The 19007-nt window shown below is 54.5% G+C and overlaps 4 protein-coding genes across 5 annotated transcripts; 1 reads left to right on the forward strand and 3 right to left on the reverse strand.

The window, feature by feature from the left end:
- Positions 1-881: 881 nt before the first annotated feature.
- LTB4R (leukotriene B4 receptor) lies at positions 882-1929 on the reverse strand (the record flags this gene model as incomplete). The annotated part of the gene is given in 3 exon segments (XM_082850120.1): positions 882-1138; positions 1141-1542; positions 1545-1929. Coding segments are annotated over 3 exon segments (1044 nt in total).
- Positions 1930-6277: 4348 nt separating this feature from the next.
- Positions 6278-7345, reverse strand: LTB4R2 (leukotriene B4 receptor 2; the record flags this gene model as incomplete). Its single annotated transcript, XM_082855950.1, has 1 exon — positions 6278-7345. The coding sequence occupies one exon, from the start codon at positions 7343-7345 to the stop codon at positions 6278-6280; it is 1068 nt and encodes a 355-aa protein (XP_082712076.1).
- A 2461-nt stretch (positions 7346-9806) lies between these two features.
- CIDEB (cell death inducing DFFA like effector b) lies at positions 9807-12835 on the forward strand. Its single transcript, XM_082849507.1, has 5 exons — positions 9807-9960; positions 10304-10448; positions 11598-11747; positions 11988-12178; positions 12301-12835. The coding sequence occupies exons 1-5, from the start codon at positions 9920-9922 to the stop codon at positions 12431-12433; spliced, it is 660 nt and encodes a 219-aa protein (XP_082705633.1). The 5' UTR covers positions 9807-9919; the 3' UTR covers positions 12434-12835.
- Positions 12836-12962: 127 nt separating this feature from the next.
- On the reverse strand, positions 12963-18964 carry NOP9 (NOP9 nucleolar protein). 2 transcript variants are annotated; one of them, XM_082849498.1, is made up of 10 exons: positions 18651-18964; positions 17990-18436; positions 16824-16934; positions 16439-16580; positions 15507-15699; positions 14729-14869; positions 14195-14320; positions 13793-14029; positions 13474-13579; positions 12963-13131 (listed from the first exon to the last, which is right to left on the reverse strand). In XM_082849498.1, exons 1-10 carry the CDS (start codon positions 18895-18897, stop codon positions 12974-12976), a joined length of 1908 nt encoding a protein of 635 aa, XP_082705624.1. In that variant the 5' UTR covers positions 18898-18964; the 3' UTR covers positions 12963-12973. The 2 variants fall into 2 exon arrangements, with proteins under 2 accessions (XP_082705624.1, XP_082705623.1); XM_082849497.1 differs by having other exon boundaries at positions 13028-13579.
- Between the last annotated feature and the right edge of the window lie 43 nt (positions 18965-19007).

Here is a 19007-nt window from a genome sequence, read left to right on the forward strand (position 1 = left end):
ACAGAGCCAGTCCCAGACTCTCCAAGGCAACAGTCATCCCTAGGAAAGAATGACTCAACCTTCTCACTTCTGCAAATCTTCATTTCCTAAGGGTGACCACATCACAGAGGGCCCTCAGCTCCAGACTGCACCAGAGCGTTTTAGGGGTTGGCAGAATGCTGATGTGCAGAATTCTAGGGGATAAGATCTGATGACTTGGTTCTCAAGTGAGGCCTCCTTGGGAGACACAGGGAAGGAAAGCAATCCCCTAGGACACCTCCCACTGAGAGGACAAAGATTACTGGTAGGAAGTTGGAGTCCTGCTAATAAAGATACCCATCACAGCCTTCAGGGCAGACACCTCACAGCAGTGCTAAGTGTTCTCAGAAGGTTCGCTAAGTCAGGGAGTGAAGGTCCGCTGAGTCAGGGAGTCTGGAGTGGTGAGCCCACGTGGGTGGTCTTCCTTGGCCAGCTCCTTCAGGGGTCTGCAGCCCTGTGTTGTTCTCAGGTGATCCGCAGACCATCTGCCTCAGAGGCAGGGAGGGAAGAAGGTCTGATTTCTATGTCTGTGTCTCTTCCAAAGCTGAAAATCATGGGAAACTAAAGGATGTGCCTCTCAGCTATTGAGAAGGACACCCATAAGGGCAACCAGGAGCACCCCAGTCCGCCATAATACACATGCCCCACACACAGGGCTGACCCAATTTCAGACTTCAGTTTTCATTGCAAAGCTGCCCGTGGGGGCCAGGCTCCCACTCTGCCCTGACTTGCCCTTCCCCTCCCTCTCTTCCGCTCCACCCGCCACCTGGGTAAGAGGAGGTTGAAGAATTGGGTCAGGCCAGCGTGGGCGTATTCCCCCAGGAGGAAAGCGAGCAGCCTTCCGCTGCCACCAACCCGCAGGCCTAGCTGACTTCGCTTCGCTCGAGAGGGTTGGTGGAGGCAGTGAGGCTCTCGGCGGGGCCGGGTTCGGGAGAGGCGGGGGCACCCCTCACCGTCTGGGCCAGGGTGCCCCCGCGGCGGCTGCTGGACGCCTCGGAGCCGGTGCCCTCCAACAGCTTGGCGACGAAGGCCGTGCCAGCCGAGCGCTGCAGGCCGCCGGCAGCGCATGCGTACAGCACGAGGTTCACGCTGCTGCTCAGGAAGGCCAGCGTTCTGAGCGCTTGCGGGTCAGGTGCAGCCGCTGACTCTCAGGCCGGGACCCCAATGTCTTGCCCGCCAGCGCTCGGACCCCCTCGGCCAGGTTCACCACGTGGTAGGGCAGCCAGAAGGCAGCGAAGGCCAGGATGATAAAGGCCAGCAGGCGGCCGGTGCAGCGGCTGCGGCGGAAGCGCCGGACACGCAGCCGGCGCCGGATGCCCAGGAAGGGCAGCAGGAAGCCGGTGACCACCTCGAAGAACAGATGGAAAGCCCTAAGTGCTTCGCTGGGGTACTTCGGGAAGCAGACCAGGCTCCTGTTGTCCGGACCCAACGTCACTTTGCGGTACAAGATGACGGGTGTGGCCGGCAGGACAGACACCACCCAGATGCCTGCTAGCGCCTGCCAGGCAACTGTCTTGGTGCGAGTTTCTGGGACACAGAGGGGAGGGCCACCACCAGCGAGCGGTCCAGGCTCATGGCCGTGATAAGCAGGACGCTGGCATACATGCTGACTCCGCAGACATAGTGGAACAGGCGGCAGCCAGCCAGTCCAAAAGTCCAGGTGCCTTGGGCCGTGTAGTAGAGGAAAAAGGGGGCAGTGAGCAATATGACCAAGTCGGCCAGGGCCAAGTGTAGCACCAGCAGCGCAGTGACAGAGCGCTTCCGCATCTCTACCAGGATGCTCCACGCCACAGAGCTGTTGCCGGGCAGCCCCACAGCCAGTGCTACTGACGGTACGATGATAACCAGCAGAGAGATGAACGTGACACCTGGTGACAAGGGTGCTTCAGGAGATGTAGTGTTCGTGGCCATTGCAAGGACCTGGAGAGCGAGGGCAGACACGCACATGAGGGAAGGGACAAGGGTTTCCTGACACCCTGGACACACCTAGCCTGCGTATTCTACTCTGTCTCCAAGGTCAGCAGCAGCAGATGCACCTCCGCAGTATACTGCCCTCATCACTGCCAGCTGACCTGTCTTAAGGGGATCTGGCTGAGTAGAAAGACTTAATTTCCTAACTGGGCCACAGGGCCCCTTCCTGCCCACAGACCCAATTGCAAAATATATAGCAACAGCAGAAGCAGTATTTCCAGACCCTTCAGCCTCCTTCCCTCAGGAGACCCTGAAACCCAGAACCAAAGTGGGGACTTTCCTTACCAATGCCGCACCCCTCAAAAGGCTAGCTCCTTTTCCCCCCGCCAGGCCCTCAGCCCTTCAGTCCCACTGACTTCTTCCAACCACCTACCCACTCGCCCCAGAGATTCCCGGGGCCCATCAAGAATAACAGGGATGGGAAGGATTTTGTGGATAGGAGACAAGACTAAGTCCTCCCAAGTCATTTTACCACTGGTCAGGCTTTCTTTGTAAATTCCTTTGGACCTTGTCTTATGGCTTCACCCCCCCCCCCCACTCCCCTACTCCCAGGAAACTTACTTATGGCTTTGCCGAGCACTGGTTGGAAGCTGGTGTCAATCCCAGGGTGAGAACAGAGTGGTGTAGCCTATCCCCAGGTCTGTCCCAGTGCCAGGGGCCTGGCCTGGGGTCCAGGTTCTATCAGCTAAGTCAGCCAGAGAGGAAGTACCACAGAGCAGGGGAGGGAGAAGACACATCTTCCTGAGGGTGGGGTGAGAACTCCTACCCCCTCCCTTCACTAGATGAGGTGGAATATTCTTCATGTTCCGGAAGAGCCCAGCTGGGAGGACGACTCCTCAGGGGTGGGGCGAGAAGAGAAGAGCCCCGGAAGGGGCAGTGAGAGAGGAAAGAGGGGTGAGGGGGTGAGTAGGCTGGGGTGTGGCCTCAGATGCAGGTCTAGACTGAAGCACTGAACAGAGTAATAAACTGCGTCATACAGGAGAAGGAGGGAAGGAAGCCAGAGAGGGGAAATGGACTCAGATTGAGAGGTCAGAATGTTGGATACCTTTATATTTTCTGTGAGCGATGTCGATTTTTCGATTAATAGGAAGTATAGGTTGACGCTGTGGCTAGGTTCTGGGTTTGGGTCAGGTGACCTCAAAGAGGACGGCGTTGTGTGTTTGGCTTGGATTCAAGCCATGACCGGGATTTGGGGGAGAGGACGCTCTTCCAGCACCCCATCCCTCTCCTCGCTTAAAAGAACTAGTTCCATTCTAGGTCAATCTCCATTCTCTTTGGGAGAAGCCAAAGTCCAAATGGTCTCTCTGGTATCACACAGAATGACAATTTCTTCCCCTTCCCGAACCACTTGCCTTGTGTTTGCCCATGGGGCTACCCTGCCACATGAATCTGGACCCAGGATCTGGGCACTGGGCAAGGAAGTCAGCACCCCCTCTTTCCTACCTTCCCACAGCTGACTGTTCTGTCCCACCTTAGACACACAGAGAGAGCAGAGGTGAGCACAGGGGAGCAGGCATGAGGGAGTGAGGGCAGCGATGCCTTATGCCTGCCCTGCCAAGGGGGGAAACCAGGAGGCTGGAAAGGGAAACAGCCCCCAGAAGGGTCACTCTTCCGGCTCCCTGGAAGGAGGACAGTCTCGTCTTCTTGAGCTCTCCTGCGAAGCTAAGAACCAAAAAGTCTTATCTTCCATCTGACCATGAGCCTTTCTGCTTCCCTTCCAACTCTGCCTCTTCTCAGGAAAGATGCACAGTGTAATGGTGGTCATTGAGGTCCCTTATCCTCTGTAGTGCCCCTACCTTTCCTGCTGTGGGAAAAGCCAGAGCAGAGTTGACCCAGCAGTTATCAGGCAGAGGATACGGCGAAAAGAAATGGGCTGAAACCGCAGCAAGAACTGAACACAGAGTTGAGGAAGGGCTTTCTGACCACAGAGGGTGTGTGAGAAGGGGAGTGTGTAACAGAAGTTGGGGAGCCTCTGCCCCGGTGCGCAAGGACAGGAAGAAGCCCATGAAGTTGGTGTTTGGGGATAGAAGCTTCCGGCTCAGAGCTCCAGGGTCAACCAGAGGTCCCTTCTGACAGGAACTGGGATGTCTTTGCCCCCTCTCCCAAACTGCTCCCCACCTCCGTTTCTCTCAATGGCCTGTCTTCCTCTGCCCTAGACTAGACACTCTAGGCATACTCTCCGTCCCCCAGGTCCGGAGCTCCATCCCAACCCGTTTTGGTGGCCCTGATGTGACCCTGAGAACTGGATCTCCTTTGCTGTCTCTCTTGGCCTCTGCCTGGGTGGTGTGAACAGTCACTAAAGCAGAACCAGGGTGATGGTTAGGGTGACCTCTCAGGTAAGTTTGCCAGAGACTGAGGGGGCTGGAACAAGAGACTCAGTGCTAAAACTGAGAAAGTCTTGGGCAAACGGGGATGGGTTGGTCACCATGGTGACCACACGTGTGTGCACACGGACATCCCTTAAAAAGGACCCCATCCTACATCCCCAAACTCAAAAGTGTCAGGAGCCAGAAAAATTTTGAGACCTAGAGATAGAAAGATTCCAAAAGATGGGGGCTGAGAAGTACTGGGGGAGATGAGGAAGAGCTAGCAGTCTTGGGGGGAGTCAGGACTTGGCAGAGAGGAAGAAGAGAGAGAGGAGAGGTGGCACCTCCCTGAAAAATTCCTCCTGTCTTCCAGATATCCACACCACTCCCCATACCCCTCAACCCCAGCCCCCAGAGGGTCCCTGCGTGAGTGAACGCCTGTTCCCGGGCTCCTTTTTGAGTCAGGTGACCTTTGCAGGGAGAGTTAGATTCAAAGAAGGTACGTCTCAGATTCCCACGGCCCCTCCCCCACTGTACCAACCACAAGACAGACAAGAAAACTTTCCTTTCAAACCCCACAGATTGACTTTCCCCTTCCACAGCCAGTTTCCTCTCCACTCGGCTCTAACAGACCCCAAAGAACGGATCCCATCACCACCCCTCATCCAAGCACTCATACCTTTCCTTCCTCTTTCTCTCTTTATTTCCAGAGCGGTTCTATGGGTTGGCTAGGGGGAACCAGGCCACCTGGGCTGGGGAGGACAGGTCATGATGCCACCGAAGGCTGGCATTGCCCAGCCTTGGCCCGACCCAGCAGGCAACTAGGTGACTTCGGTATCACTCAGGTATGATGAACCACTGGAGGGAGCATGCTTAAGCCATCGTGTAATTGCTGCCAAAATCTTGGCTCCCTGTCCACCAATGCCGAATAGAAATACGGAGACAAAGTCTGGAGGAAATAGAAAAGAGTGGCTTTATTCCTTTGGCCAGGCAAGAGGGAAACACAGCAGGCTAGCACCTCAAGAACTGTGCCCCCCCTCTCCTGGGGGATTACAGAGGGTCTTATAGGTAGAACTTGCAGTCCAGGGTAAGTGATAAGGATCAAAGTGGTGAAGGTTTTGCATTCTTCTTCTTCTTGCAACATTTTAAAGCGGCCACAGCTACCAAAAGGCAACCGGGTCTGGTGTCCCTGAAGTTATCGTCCCGTGACCTTCTTTTTTTTTTTTTTTTGCGGTACGCGGGCCTCTCACTGTTGTGGCCTCTCCCATTGCGGAGCACAGGCCCCGGACGCGCAGGCTCAGCGGCCATGGCTCACGGGCCCAGCCGCTCCGCGGCATGTGGGATCTTCCCAGACCGGGGCACGAACCCGTGTCCCCTGCATCGGCAGGCAGACTCTCAACCACTGCGCCACCAGGGAAGCCCCGGTGACCTTCTTTTAATGCTGCGAGAGAGTGTAGGGGGAGAAGAATGCCAGGTGCAGAGTATAATTCCTATGGAATCAGAGAGTAATTAGCTTTGTGAAGGACAAGTCTAGCTACAAGTGTTTGTTAGTAGTAACAGCTAAAGAGTAACCAAGATTGCTTAACTCTTTCAGGCCTGTTTATGCTGTTTCCCCAGCCTGTTCATTGTTTGCTTATTTTCCTTGCTTATCAGAAAAGTCTCACTTCTATTTTTGCTGAAACATAATGACCACCCAGTGTATTTCACAATAGCTATTGGCAACAAGTAAGCAGCTCTGGCACCTGGGCACATGCCAACCTGCAAGTACATGATACTCCTTAACACTGACCATCACCACTCAAAGTCCCTCAGTTTGAGGAACCTGGGCCTGCCCCAGATGTATGATAATTCTGCCCAGACAGGTCAAAACTATGGTCAGAGAAGGATCCCCAAACTGTCCACAGTGGTTCCCTGAGTTCTGGGAGGCGATGTAAGGGGATAGGGGAGAGCAGGCCCGGTTGTAGGGTTTGACGTCAAGGGTCTCATCCCTGACTGTCCCTCTCCGCCCCGCCCCCAGGGTCTCCATTGCCACGGCCCTGCCCCAGCACTTTGAGCCGAGTGCTAGCTCGGAGCTCCATGGCCCCCACCCTAGACTGGACGCCCCATCGGGCCTCTCCGGAGCCCTCGAAGAGCCGCGTGAGGAAGCGGGGACCCGCCCGGGGCAGTAGATCCCCGGCGGTGAAGAGGTAGAGCAGCGGGTTGACGCTGGAGCTGAAGAAGGCCAGAGCCGTGGTTCCGGCTCGCGCCGCCTGGCCCGCCCCGCCCAGGCTCGCCAAGGCTCCTTCGGGCGGAGCCAGCGCGGCGAGCGCCTGCAGTACGTTGACAGCGTGGTAGGGGGCCCAGAGCAAGCCAAAGGCCAGCACGATGGCGACCACCAGCCGGCCCACCCGCGCCCCGTGCCGCCTGGCGCCCCAGCGGGTGCCCCGCAGCCGCACCAGCGTCACGCCGTAGCAGCCGAGCACCAGCCCGAAGGGCAGCACGAAGGCGGTCAGGGTCTCCAGGCTCAGGTGGGCGGCGGCGTGGGCGGGCGACGGGTGGCACAGCTGGCACACGCGGTCCGCCCAGAGGTGGCGGTACACGGCGGCCGGGCTGGCGAGCACCAGGGCGGCCAGCCAGACGGCCAGCAGCAGGCGGCGGGCCAGGGCCGGGCTGCGCAGCCGGGGCGCCAGGAAGGGGCGGGTGATGGCGAGGCAGCGCTGCAGGCTGAGCAGGCCGGTGAGCAGCACGCTGGCGTACATGCTGAGCGCGCACACGTAGTACACGGCCTTGCAGCCCGCCTGGCCCAGCGGCCAGGCCTGCCGGGTCAGGAAGGTCACGAAAAGCGGCGTGAGCAGCAGCACCGAGCCGTCGGCCAGCGCCAGGTGCAGCACGAGCGTGGCCGCCAGCGGTCGCCCCCGTGCGGGCCGCCAGCCCGCCAAGCTCCACACCACGAAGCCGTTGCCAGGCAGCCCCAGCAGCGCCGCCAGCAGCAGGAAGGCTGTGCCTGTGACCCGCGAGGTCTTCCAGCTCAGCAGCGTCTCGTTTCCCGGGGGACCGTAGCAAACCGACATCCCTAGGCGCCTACGGGAGGCTGGAAAGAGCCATGGCGCGCTTTCAGGTGGGGCAAAAGCCCACGTTACGCCTGATGCCGGTGAGAAGGGACTGTGCCTCCCTCACTCCTCTGCAGCCTGCCTCTCTTCTGTCTGGGAGCTTCTGTCTCTTCCTCCAGGACCCCAGACCCAGCTCAAACACTGCTTCCTGGAACCCAAATCCCCTGCTCTGGGTCAGCCGACCTCCCCAGTCCTGACTCCCAGGCTGTCACTGCCTCCACCTTCCACCCTCCTAACCTGGCCTCTCCTTCTTCGTCCAGCCCGGTTGCCTATACCTCAGGGCAAAAGTGAGTGGAAGGGAGTATGGTCTCATGGGCAGATCTACTTACCCAGCTGGGAGCGAGCAGGGTTGGGGGCCCTCCAGGGGCCTGGGGAAGCCCAAAGGCAAAGGGCCAGTGGGCCAGGTGCCTAATCCTGTCCTGTGCCTGTCAGGTTGTCAGAGGGTGAGGCGAAAACAGGGAGGGACAAGGTGGGGCTCCTCTCGGGCCTTTCCTGGGGCTCCTCCCTCACTCTGCTGCTTCCCATCACTAACACGTCCAGGCGTGTGAGAGCCCGCCTCCCCAGGAAACAGGATAAGCTGAAGGGGTGCAGATAAGGTTCCCTGGTCGTGTGGGTGAGTAGGGACACTGCCAGATCCTGCCCCTGGGTCCTGCTTCTGTGCTCATCCCTCCCCAACCCCTGCCCCCCACCCTCTGGTCCCAATCCTCCCACCCTGCAGCTCTTATGCTGTCTGGCCGCTCTTGCCTGCACTCAGCAGAGAAGGCGACCCAACTCCTCATTCCCCCAGCTGCTCTACCTTTGCCTGTTTTCAGACTCCTGACCCTGAGACTCAGACTCCTGAGCCCCCTTTTTCCTCAGCTTCCTACCTACCCCTCTCACCTCTTGCCTTGGACCCTGCCCCAGTCATTCTGCCCTCACACCTCTCGGTGGGCTGTCAATGGCAGCTTTCAGTGTAAAGCATAGGTTAAGTTCCAGGCGGAATGGGAGATGCATGGAGGTGTGAGGGGCTTATAGCCTGGTTGAGGAGTCCTAACTGACAACCATGAAGAGGCCACACTGCCAGGCTGCACCAGGATACAACGCAAGGAAAAAGGAAAGGGCGCAGTGTAGAGACTTACTTCTCTAGGTCGTGAGGTTGGGCAAAGCTTGGAAAGGAAGAAATTTGGTAGATTGATGAAATTTAGGGAAAGGGAAAAAAGGCTTCTGCCCAGTCAACAGCCAGAAGGGGGTTCCTTGGGAGCCAGGACACCAGTCTTGTCTCAGTTTGGGTTCCCTCCAGAGCAGAGCCTGAGTCGAGGACATGGGTAATCTGGTATTTGGGGAGTCAGGTCGGGAAGCAGGAGTGAGAGAGCAGGGGAAGAGAGAGAAGAGGAAAACCAGTAAGAGTGTATTATTGAATTCCAATATTCAGTGGGCATCAGGAACCTCTGAGTGCACAAAATAACTTCCAGAAAGAGAGAAGATGGGCGTTTATGGCCAGCTCACATTCCCCATTGTTTGAGGGTTGTCCTAGAGGCATTAATGCCCTTATACACACTTGCAGCCTGTACTTGTCAGGGGGCTGAGTGGGCTGCTACAGCTTCAGATAAGACTCCTGGGCAAGAAATCAAGGAGACTTATGCTCATGTGAGGGATTCACTGACAGTGAGAGTCTGAGCTTCCTCACAACTGTTCATCACAACTGCAGCTGAAATCAGAGATGGGGCACGGGGCACCGAATGCTAAAGTCCTGATGTCATCAAAGGACCCATCCCCTCTTCCGCCTTCCACATCTCCTTCATGCCTATAAAGTGGCCAATGGAGAAAGGTGAGAGAATGACTAATCCAGTGCAGCTGAAGCAGGCAGTTCTTCTGAAGAGAAGTGTTGAGCCAGCCCCTCCCCTAGCCCACAGAGGGAAGAGCATGAAAGAGGAAGGCCAGGGTCCCAGACAGGATCCTGGTGATTCTGGATCCATGGATCAGGACCCATCCTCCCCTCGCACCCCACCCAGGCACACTGCCTGGAGGTGTTCTATTTTCTCCAAGCCCTGCCCATCCTCAGCACGGCCTCCCTGTTCCTAAAGCTGCAGTTCATGGCGTTTTCAGTAGGTGGCAGCACATACAGAGCAAATCACAAAACCAGCTTCACACAGATTGGGAGCCAGGAGAAATTGGCCCTAGAAATTACCTCGATATAAAGAAACACGCCGGATATCACATTCCATCCAATTACATAGTTCCCATGTACCCTCACATCACACGCTGCCACCAGAGACACACACACAAACTTCCATGGCTTTTGCTGGACATATCTGGGCCTCCATCCTTCCTCCACCACCCCACATGGCCCTTCCCCTCCTCCCTCCCCTTGGACTTTGCCCTTCTCACTGGCCAGGCAGGGGGGCCAGAGTCCGGGCTTGACTCATACCCCACCTCGCCGGGGCTGAGATCCCAGCTCCGTAACAGAAAACACCACCACTTCAGCTCCAACCCCGCCGAGAACCACCGAGCCCAGAACTCCCGGGAGAGGCAACTCTCCTGCTCCTTCCCTCCACCATGGAGTACCTCTCTGCCCTGGACCCCAGCGGCCTGCTCAGGTGATTTCTAACCCTTCTCTCCACTCTCCAGCTCTGGGGATATAGGCAGGGTGACAAAGCTGCTTTCAGACCCTAGAAAACTTTCGAATTTGTACCCCTTCCCCTCCCTGCCCCTTTTCACAGTGGGCTTGTCCAGCTTCTGAACCGCCACCCCACCCCCTCACCCACCCCCCACCCCCGCGCCCAGTCCGTGGTCTCTCCCTCTCTCCCCGAGCTACTTTAATCCGCACACCTAGATCCCTCCCTCCCAACTTCCCTAAAGCTCCAGCTACCCCACGCCCGTCACCCCCGCTGCACTCACCAAACCCCTCACTCCTTCTTGACCTTTCTTCCCACCTACCAGGTCAGTAACCAGTATGAGCTCCGATTTGGGCCGTAAGGTCTGGACCTCGGCTCCACCACCCCCGCGACCTTTCCGCGTCTGTGATCACAAGCGGGCCACTCGGAAAGGCCTTACAGCTGCCACCCGCCGGGAACTGCTAGACAAGGTGTGTGGGCCACGTCCCTGGGTTCCAAGAGCAGGGGCAGCCAAGGGGCTAGGGAAGAGTGTGAGCTTGGAATAATGAGCAGGAAGGGCCGAGGCTACATGGCTGCCCCTCCCTCTGAGGGCTAAAAGCAGGGGGGTGAGCCCAGTGGCTTCTGCTGCATTTGAGTCAGTTCACTTTTTTTTTTTTCCAAGGAGTGAGCTTTTCTTTGGGGGCGGGAAAGGAGTAGACAGGGGTGGAGGGATAGATTTCAGAACTCAGTATGGAACGGCAATTTGTATGACAGATCAAATTCAAATCCTGATTCTGCCGCTTCCTAGTGTCAAAACTTGGGAAGTTACTCAGCCTATCAAAACCTCAGTTTCGGGCTTCCCTGGTGGCGCAGTGGTTGAGAGTCCACCTGCCGATGCAGGGGACACGGGTTCGTGCCCCGGTCTGGGAAGATCCCACATGCCGCGGAGCGGCTGGGCCCGTGAGCCATGGCCGCTGAGCCTGCGCGTCCAGAGCCTGTGCTCCGCAACGGGAGAGGCCACAACAGTGAGAGGCCTGCGTACCGCAAAAAAAACAAAAACAAAAACAAAAAAAACCCCTCAGTTTCTTCATCTGTAAAAAGGGTACAATAATACAACTACCTCCTAGGGCTGCTGAAAGGAGTAAAAGAGAATAATGTATGTAAAGTGCTACATAGATACTTGACACTAGTGAAGACTCAAAAAGGTTAAAAGTCATTATTACTGAAAATAGTTCTGAAGAACTCTGTGAGGGTCGGGGAGAGTCAGGTGGGACACTGGAGATAAGACCCCGTCGTGACAGGCCCCATCAGCATAATGCCTATACCCATTCAAGAGAAACTGGCTAGCTTTTCAATTCCTAACCAGTATGCATGGCTTGGAGGGAAGCTGAGAGAGATGACAGTGACATGGTAGGAGCAAAGCAGGAACGAATAGGAAAAGGACAGCCCCTAGTGAGGGTCCCCCAACAACTAAAGAACACCGTGAGCTAGAGCCATTAGAAGGGATGGCAAAGCACCAGGAAGGAGAGTTGGGATATCAGTCAGCATCTAGGGTCAACCTTTGGGTGCTGCGCAGCTGGACAGGGAAGGGGCATGGGATAAGCTCTACCCCTTCCCTCCTACTTCTTGCCACTGGGCAGGCACAGGAGACTCTGACGCTGAGTGGAGTGCTAACACTGGTGCTGGAGGAGGATGGGACCACAGTGGAGAGCGAGGACTTCTTCCAGCTGTTGGAGGATGACACATGCCTGATGGTGCTGAAGTTGGGACAGAGCTGGAGCCCCAGCAGGGTGAGAGGCCCACACTGGGGCTGCTTAGGCCACTGATCCTTTCTGTCTCTCCCAAGCCTCTTCTGCTACCTAACCCTGATCTTGGGGGCAGAAGCGACGGGAGAGGTGAGGAGTTGTCGAGGACTCCTTATAGTGGACCAACAGTCCAGGCAAGGGTGGGTCTGTCCCAGTGCTGACAGGGATTAGTGGTGAGTGTCAGTATGTGAGGGTCCATTGCACCGATGTGGGGGGCCCCTACAGAGTGGGGTGCTGTCGTATGGCCTGGGCCGGGAGAAGCCCAAGCACAGCAAGGACATCGCCCGCATCACCTTCGACGTATACAAGCAAAACCCTCGAGACCTCTTTGGCAGCCTGAACATCAAAGCCACGTTCTACGGGCTCTACTCTATGAGCTGTGACATTCAAGGACTCAGCCCAAAGAAAATACTCAGGTCAGAGACCAACATGTCACACTTCCCCACCCCTACGGCTGCACTCCCCTACCCTGTTAGCTCTCCCCTGTGGAAAACCCCCAGACCCCACCCCGTGACTTCCTCTTGTCTCTGCCCTTCAGGGAGCTCCTCCGATGGGCCTCCGCACTGCTGCAAGGCCTGGGCCACATGCTGCTGGGAATCTCCTCCACCCTTCGTCATGCAGTGGAAGGGACTGAGCGGTGGCAGCGGCAGGGTCGCCTCCAACCCTACTGAGAAGGGGCTCTGAGCTTCTGCCCCTAGACTCATTCCAAGAGACAGACTGTAAGGCCTGTGACAGCATCAAGTTTGGGGCCTACACACAGTGCAGGCTCACTATCCCGCCTGTTTTCCCCAGTCTTCTGATCCCATAGTGACAGGCCCATCAGCCTAACGCCTTCCACCCCAGCCTATACCCATTGCTGAAGAATACTATCCATTCCTAGCCATATTTGCAGCCTCCCACTTACCCTGAAAGGCCACAGCCTGTCCACAGGCATCTGGATCCCACCCTGATTGCTGCTACATCTAGAGGTCCTTACCACTCCCCTCCTGTCCCTAAGCTCCCCAGTGCCCCGAAGAAAGCCCTCTCTAACTTTACCTTGAGATCTCTATTTCTTTGTACACTTCCCCCACAAAATAACAAAGGTGTTTCCAGTAAAAATATAAAAATGTTTATCAATAAGACTTTTGACTCCAGTTTAAACTAGGAACAGGACAGGATAGATACTCCGTTTCCCCGTGCCCCATGAACACCCAGTCCCAGATCCAAAGGCCTTAGTCTTCAAGTATTGAGTTCAAGGCCCGCCTCCGCTTGGCCACCGCCCCCTGCTGCTGTTCCCAAGCCTCTCGCCGCTTCAGAAAGGTAGTCAGGGCCACGTTTCGAGCTACATGGTGGCCAAAAGGGTCCCTTATCAGCTCCTGGTTCCGCGCCCCTGTAAAGGGAACCATTCGTGTTCAGTATCACCATGCAGTCACCCATCCATCCTTGAAGAGACTCTACTTGGGGTGAAAGTCCCTCCATTTTTTTGGAACCCTGGGTCTGCCTCAGGATAGAGTTAACACCTCACTGTCCAAAGAAGAGAAGTCAGGAGGAGGGGTAGGAGCACAGGGCTGCACAGTCCGCAGAGGGGCAGGGGAGAACAGACTGCCAAGAACCCGTGGCCAAGACCACCCTTTGGAACTGAAGTCTCTGCTTAATTTAGGTCCATTCCCAGCCACCCAGCTGGGAGGAAAGGGGACATTTGGAAAGGTCAAAGATCGGTGCTGGTACTCACCCAGCTCAGCAGCAATTTCCTTCCGGGCCCCCAGGGCTGCCCCACTCCAGATGGCATCAAGCACACGGCTGCCGTGGCGACTACAGGCCAGAGCCACATACTGTCCCTGCATTGAGACAAGCAAGGTAGGGCCCTCTAGGGCAGTCCACAGAAGTGTGTTGGGTTGGGGTGGGCATGAGGGCTGAAGTTCAGAGGCTGAGTTGAAGCAGTCTAGGAACTACACATCCTCTCTGTGACTCCGAAGCACAGTCCTGGGGGAAGCTCACATTCTCTAAATGGAGGATGGCAGAGGAATCAAAGCAGAAGCCAGAAATCTAACCTTTAGGATCTTTAGCACCCGGCGGCGCTGCTTGCGTGTCACGGAGGGGCTGGTCAGGACAGCATCAAGCACGTGGGAACCAGCAGGGCTTTGGGCCAGAGTCAGAAGCTGTGGTCCTGTCAAGGCACCCAAACTTCGAAGTATAATACCAGGACTGGAGAAGTGTAGCAAATGCTGGAGCAGTAGAGACCCAAGGACTGTCACTTCCCCCAGGTCCCTGGCGGTGGCCATTTCTACCTGGAAGGACAGAGACAGGGAATTAGGAGGCAGCCACCAAACTGCCACCTTCACTTGGATGAAGCCAGAGATCTCACCACCCTCACCTCAGTGGTGAGGGGCTTCCTAAGCCCTGGGAGGCCTGGTCCCCAGTTAGTCACAGGTTTGGCCTCTCCCCTACCTCACCTGGTGCTCTGCGGGCACTGCCCCCTCCTCCTCTGCCAGTCCATAGTACACCTCATAAGTCATCAAAGTGGCAAAGAGAGGCACACAGGCCACTTGCCGGGAAGAGGGCTCTGCACAGTGGAACGCCTAGAAAGGAAGACAAAACATGAAACTGAGAACTAACCTCAAGCAATTCATCCCTAACCTCGACTTCCCAGACAGGGGAAAGCATTCAGGACAGATGAGAATGCCTGAGTCCACAAGAACATAAGCTGCATGCGGACAGGATCTCATCTGCCTTGCTGTATCCACAGCCTCCATATATGTAACGGGCTGAATAAATATTTATTCCTTAAAACTTCTCTCTCTGCCCTGGGAGACTATCTTCATTCCAGGGCCATGAGATGGTTTTGGCTTCATTTCCCCCTGTATCTGTGAACTCCCTGGGCACTAGACCTCTTGGGTCCACAGATACAATGACTGAAGATTAGCTAAGTCCTAGCAGATAGAATTTGAACTGAGGGCATAAATGGGTTGCGGGTAACCATCACTCACCTCCAACAACAGCTGTAGGACCTGAGCTTGGTGGATCCCAACTCTGTGGCAGGCCCCGACCAGGGCAATGACTACCCCTGAGTGACCCTGAGCCAGCACAGCTTCCAGGGCAGGGCTTAGCTCCTCAAACACGGGGGACAGCTGAGGGGAGACATGGGTTAAAGAATCTGGCATTCTGGTAACAGTGGGCTGAGTTATTGAGAGAAATCTTCCTGCCAAAAACAACTAAAAATGCTAGATAAAACATAAAAGCATTGCCAATAACAGGACTTTGGTTTGGATGGATAAGGAAGGTCCAGAACAAAGGAGCAGTCTTAGAGGTGCGGCCTCCCATGGGGAGGGGATTGTAAATGGCCATACTCTCAGGATAAGGGAGGACTAGAATTAAACCTCCCCTTCTACCCCAGATCTCAACCCATGAGATCCCAGGGAAACATGCCTTGGCACTAAGCAGCAAAGGAAATGAGAAGCTAGGACAGCAGCTCCAGTGCTCCTATGGATTTGTAGCCAAGTACCCAGAGACTGCGCGAGCCACGGAAGCTCAGGCTGAGAACTTGAATTACGCCGGTCTCCTGCTGGCACTAGCACCTGAGAGAAGCCAAAGCAAATCCTTTCTGGGAAGAAGGCACCTTTACCCTAAGCCTCGGAAGCCTCCAGGAATAACTTCTCAAGGGGAACGGCCAGTACACTGTTGAAAATACAGACGCGGGCATACAATAAAGCAAGTCCCAATGAACAAGAGCTAAAAGGAACGGACTCAGCCAAGTTCCTGACTCACCAGCTCAGGAGTGGTGATAGCATCCAGGAAACGCTGCAAAGGGAAGTTAGCAATAGGATGTGCAGCCAGGGTCTGCAGCTGTCCTTGGAAGTGATCCTCAAAGAGGCTCTGGAGCCTTGGGGGCTCCGACACCAGCAGCACCTGCTCCAGGAGTCTGGAGCTCGTCTGATCGCGCAGAAATAGCAGTAGGGGACTGGGGACAAGGAGAGGGCGATCAGGTAGTCTTCACTTCACTTCATCCAAAATAACCACATCTTACCATGGTGATCATTTTGAAGTGTACTGAAATAGCAAATCATTACGTTGTGTGACAGGAACTAACACAGTGTTGTACGTCAATTATACTTCAAAAACAAACAAACTTATAGGAAAAGAGGTCAGATTTGTGTTTACCAGAGGCAGGGGCCCTGGGGGTAGGAGGAACTGACAGAAAGCGATCAAAGGTACAAATGTCCAGTTATAAGATAAATACTAAGGATGTAATGTATAACATGATAAATATAACTAACACTAGTGTATGTTTTACATGAAAGTTGTTAGGAGTTCCCATCACAAGGAATAAAAAATTTTTTCCTATTTCTTTAATTTTGTATGTAAACGAGATGATGGATGTTCACTAAACTTATTGTGGTAATTGTTTTGTGAGGTAAGTCAGTCAAATCACGCTGCACACCTTAAACTTACGCAGTGCTATATGTCAATTATATCTCAATAAAACTGGACAAAAAAATAACACAGCTATATACATATATATCTCATATATATACCTCATATGTATATATCTCATATATATATTTCATATATATATACATATGTACACATACACAGAATGAAAACCTTTGTCTTTTAAAACAAACAAACAAAATACCCATATCACGTCATTCATTTCACACAGCCCACCACCTCGGTCAATCCTGAGGCCCTGTCCATACCTGCCATCTGCTGAGGAATTGCGGCTACTCAAGTAGCCCATCACAGCATTGCAGAGGTGGGCACAAAACTGGGGCAGCTTACGGTGTAAGATCTGTAAGGCTACTTGAAGGCAGAAGCTGGAGATCTTGTCAGTGATAAACACTGTGGGGGAGGGCAGAAATAATAAAAGCGGCTTTCCCAAAAGCCAGACAACCTATAAAACCTCAGATCTCAGGCAACAAGATTCAAGGGACTGTGGACACAAATGGTCTACACAGGGCCTTTACAATATCAAACCAGATAAGATTTGAAAACAAGAGGGATAAGACTGATCAAATAAGAGCCTTGTTTGATGATCATCACCTCCAAAAAGGATCCTAGATTTCCTCTTATTTCCCTCCTTACCAGCAATGTCCTTCAGAAAGCAGGAGCTCAGGTTCTGAAGACAATTCAAGAAGGATTCAGGGACCTCGAAATCGGTTGCCTTACATTCCCGAGATGGGGCCCTTTGTGCTTCTGAAGGAAGATCAAGAACGTATGCAGTGGTGAGATCACGAACTGCCATCCAGGAGGAAGAATAATTCCATAGTTGAACAAGGATTTGGCTTGGAGATGCGGAACACGTACAACTCAGTTGGTACAACTGAACGTCTCGTCTCGTCTGGATGACTGAACTGAGACTACATTTCCGTTTTAATTTCTCTAAGAAACTTCAACCAGCTCCCCCACGGTCCATAGGAGATAGTCCAAACTCCTCAGTCAGGAGTTCAAGGTGTTCCAAAATCAGGCCTCACCTAAACTCACTATCTTATTTCCCAGTGTTTTTCAAAATGTAGGTCTGCTGCCTATGAGTATATTACGAAATCAATCTAGTGGGTCTCAACCACCTTTTTTTTTTTTTGGCCGCGCTGCGTGGCCTGCGGGATCTTATTTCCCCAACCAGGGATCGAACCCGCGCCCCCTGAAGTGAAAGCACAGATTCTTAATCACTGGACCGCCAGGGAAGTCCTAAGCATTTTTTTAATGTAACACACAAAATAAAATGAAAAAGGAGGGAACTCCCTGGCAGTCCCGTGGTTAGGGCTCCAAGCTTCCACTGCACGGGGCACAGGTTTGATGACTTGTGGTCAAGGAACCACAAGCCGCGTGTGGCTCAGCAAAAAAAAAGGGGGGGGGAAGAAAATATCAGAGTGGGTTGCATGTAGTAAAGGTATTGTTTCCTGACCTTTTGCTTGAATCCAGTATGTGTATATATACACATATGTATGTCGAGTCATGTTTAAAAAACTTTTCCATACTGTGAGTTCTGGTTAAAAAAAAGTTTCAAAAGCAATGCTCAAGTGAATCATCTCTTCCACTTGCCCCCATTCTTCTAACAGCTGTTCCCTAAACACACCTATGCATCCTCACCTCTGGGCCTCTACGCACACTAATCTTTGGCCTGATATCCCTGACCTCATTTCTCTGCTAATTCTTTAAGGTCATGAAGAAATCTTCTGCTTATTCTCTCCTTCTGAACTTCCTAAACTCTCCTTCCCTCTGGGTCTATATCCCTTTCTTGTAATACTTACCAGGTAACTGGGAGCCACGGTGCCTGGCTCTCTCAGACTCCAGAAGAGTCCCTCCCAATACCTGCAGCAAAGTTCTGACCACGAAGCTGCCATGTGTGTCTCCACAGTAGAAAAGAAAATCATCACACACCTCAGCGGCTAGTCCCAGGCCCAGCTCTTCCAGGGTCTCCAAAGGACCATCCTTCCCATCCTCCTCCTCCTCCTCCTCCTCTGCAGGGTTCCCTAGCAATCGAGGTAGCTGCAGCAAAGCACTTTGCAATACATGGACCCCACATCGATGACAGGCCACAAAGCGCAAGTTGGGCCTCAGAGCAGCCCATACTCGACACAGCGGTTTCAGGGGACTGAACCCCAACAGTTCCTGCAGCATCTCACTACCAGCCCTGTTTGTGGCCAAGGCTAGGGCCTGAGCCTCCACTTCTTTCAAAACATTGTGCACCATCAGCTCTGGAAAAACAAGAAAAGAAATATATTAAACAGAATGAGAGGAGGCTAAGGTTATGTTCCATCACTTAACCAAGGGGTGGGGAGGGAGGAAGGGGATACAGGAGATGAAACTAAGTCCTCACACCCTGAGGACCCACGAAAATGTCCTTACCGGTCCTGGATTTTATGCCCAACTAAGTGCCTCCCTTGATCCCACCCCAAAGTTGCTCCCTACCTCGTTCTTCTCCCGTCTCGGGGACCTCTTTCAGCGCGGATAGCGCCCGGCGGAAATACCCCAAAGCTTCTGGGCTCAGGTGAGGGTGCGCATCCGGAGCCGGCTCTGAGCGCCCATCCGGAGGCGGGCAGGGTTGTCGCTGGCGGCCTGGTGGGGGGCGCCCCGAGCCCTTGGCTCCGCGCCCTCTTTTGCCACCAGCTGGGAACCGGCGCCCCGCCTGGTGGGGGGAGCGCGGAACCAGCCCCATAAGTGCTTCGGCACCTCTCCGCCAGCAAAGGCTTCCTTAGCCGCAGGGGGAACCTCAAGCACTCGCGTACGGGCCGGGGCCTGGCAGAGTTTAGGCACGCCCGCGCGCTC

Source organism: Leucopleurus acutus, assembly GCF_964270905.1.
Source record: "Leucopleurus acutus genome assembly, chromosome: 1".
NCBI lineage: Eukaryota > Metazoa > Chordata > Mammalia > Artiodactyla > Delphinidae > Leucopleurus > Leucopleurus acutus.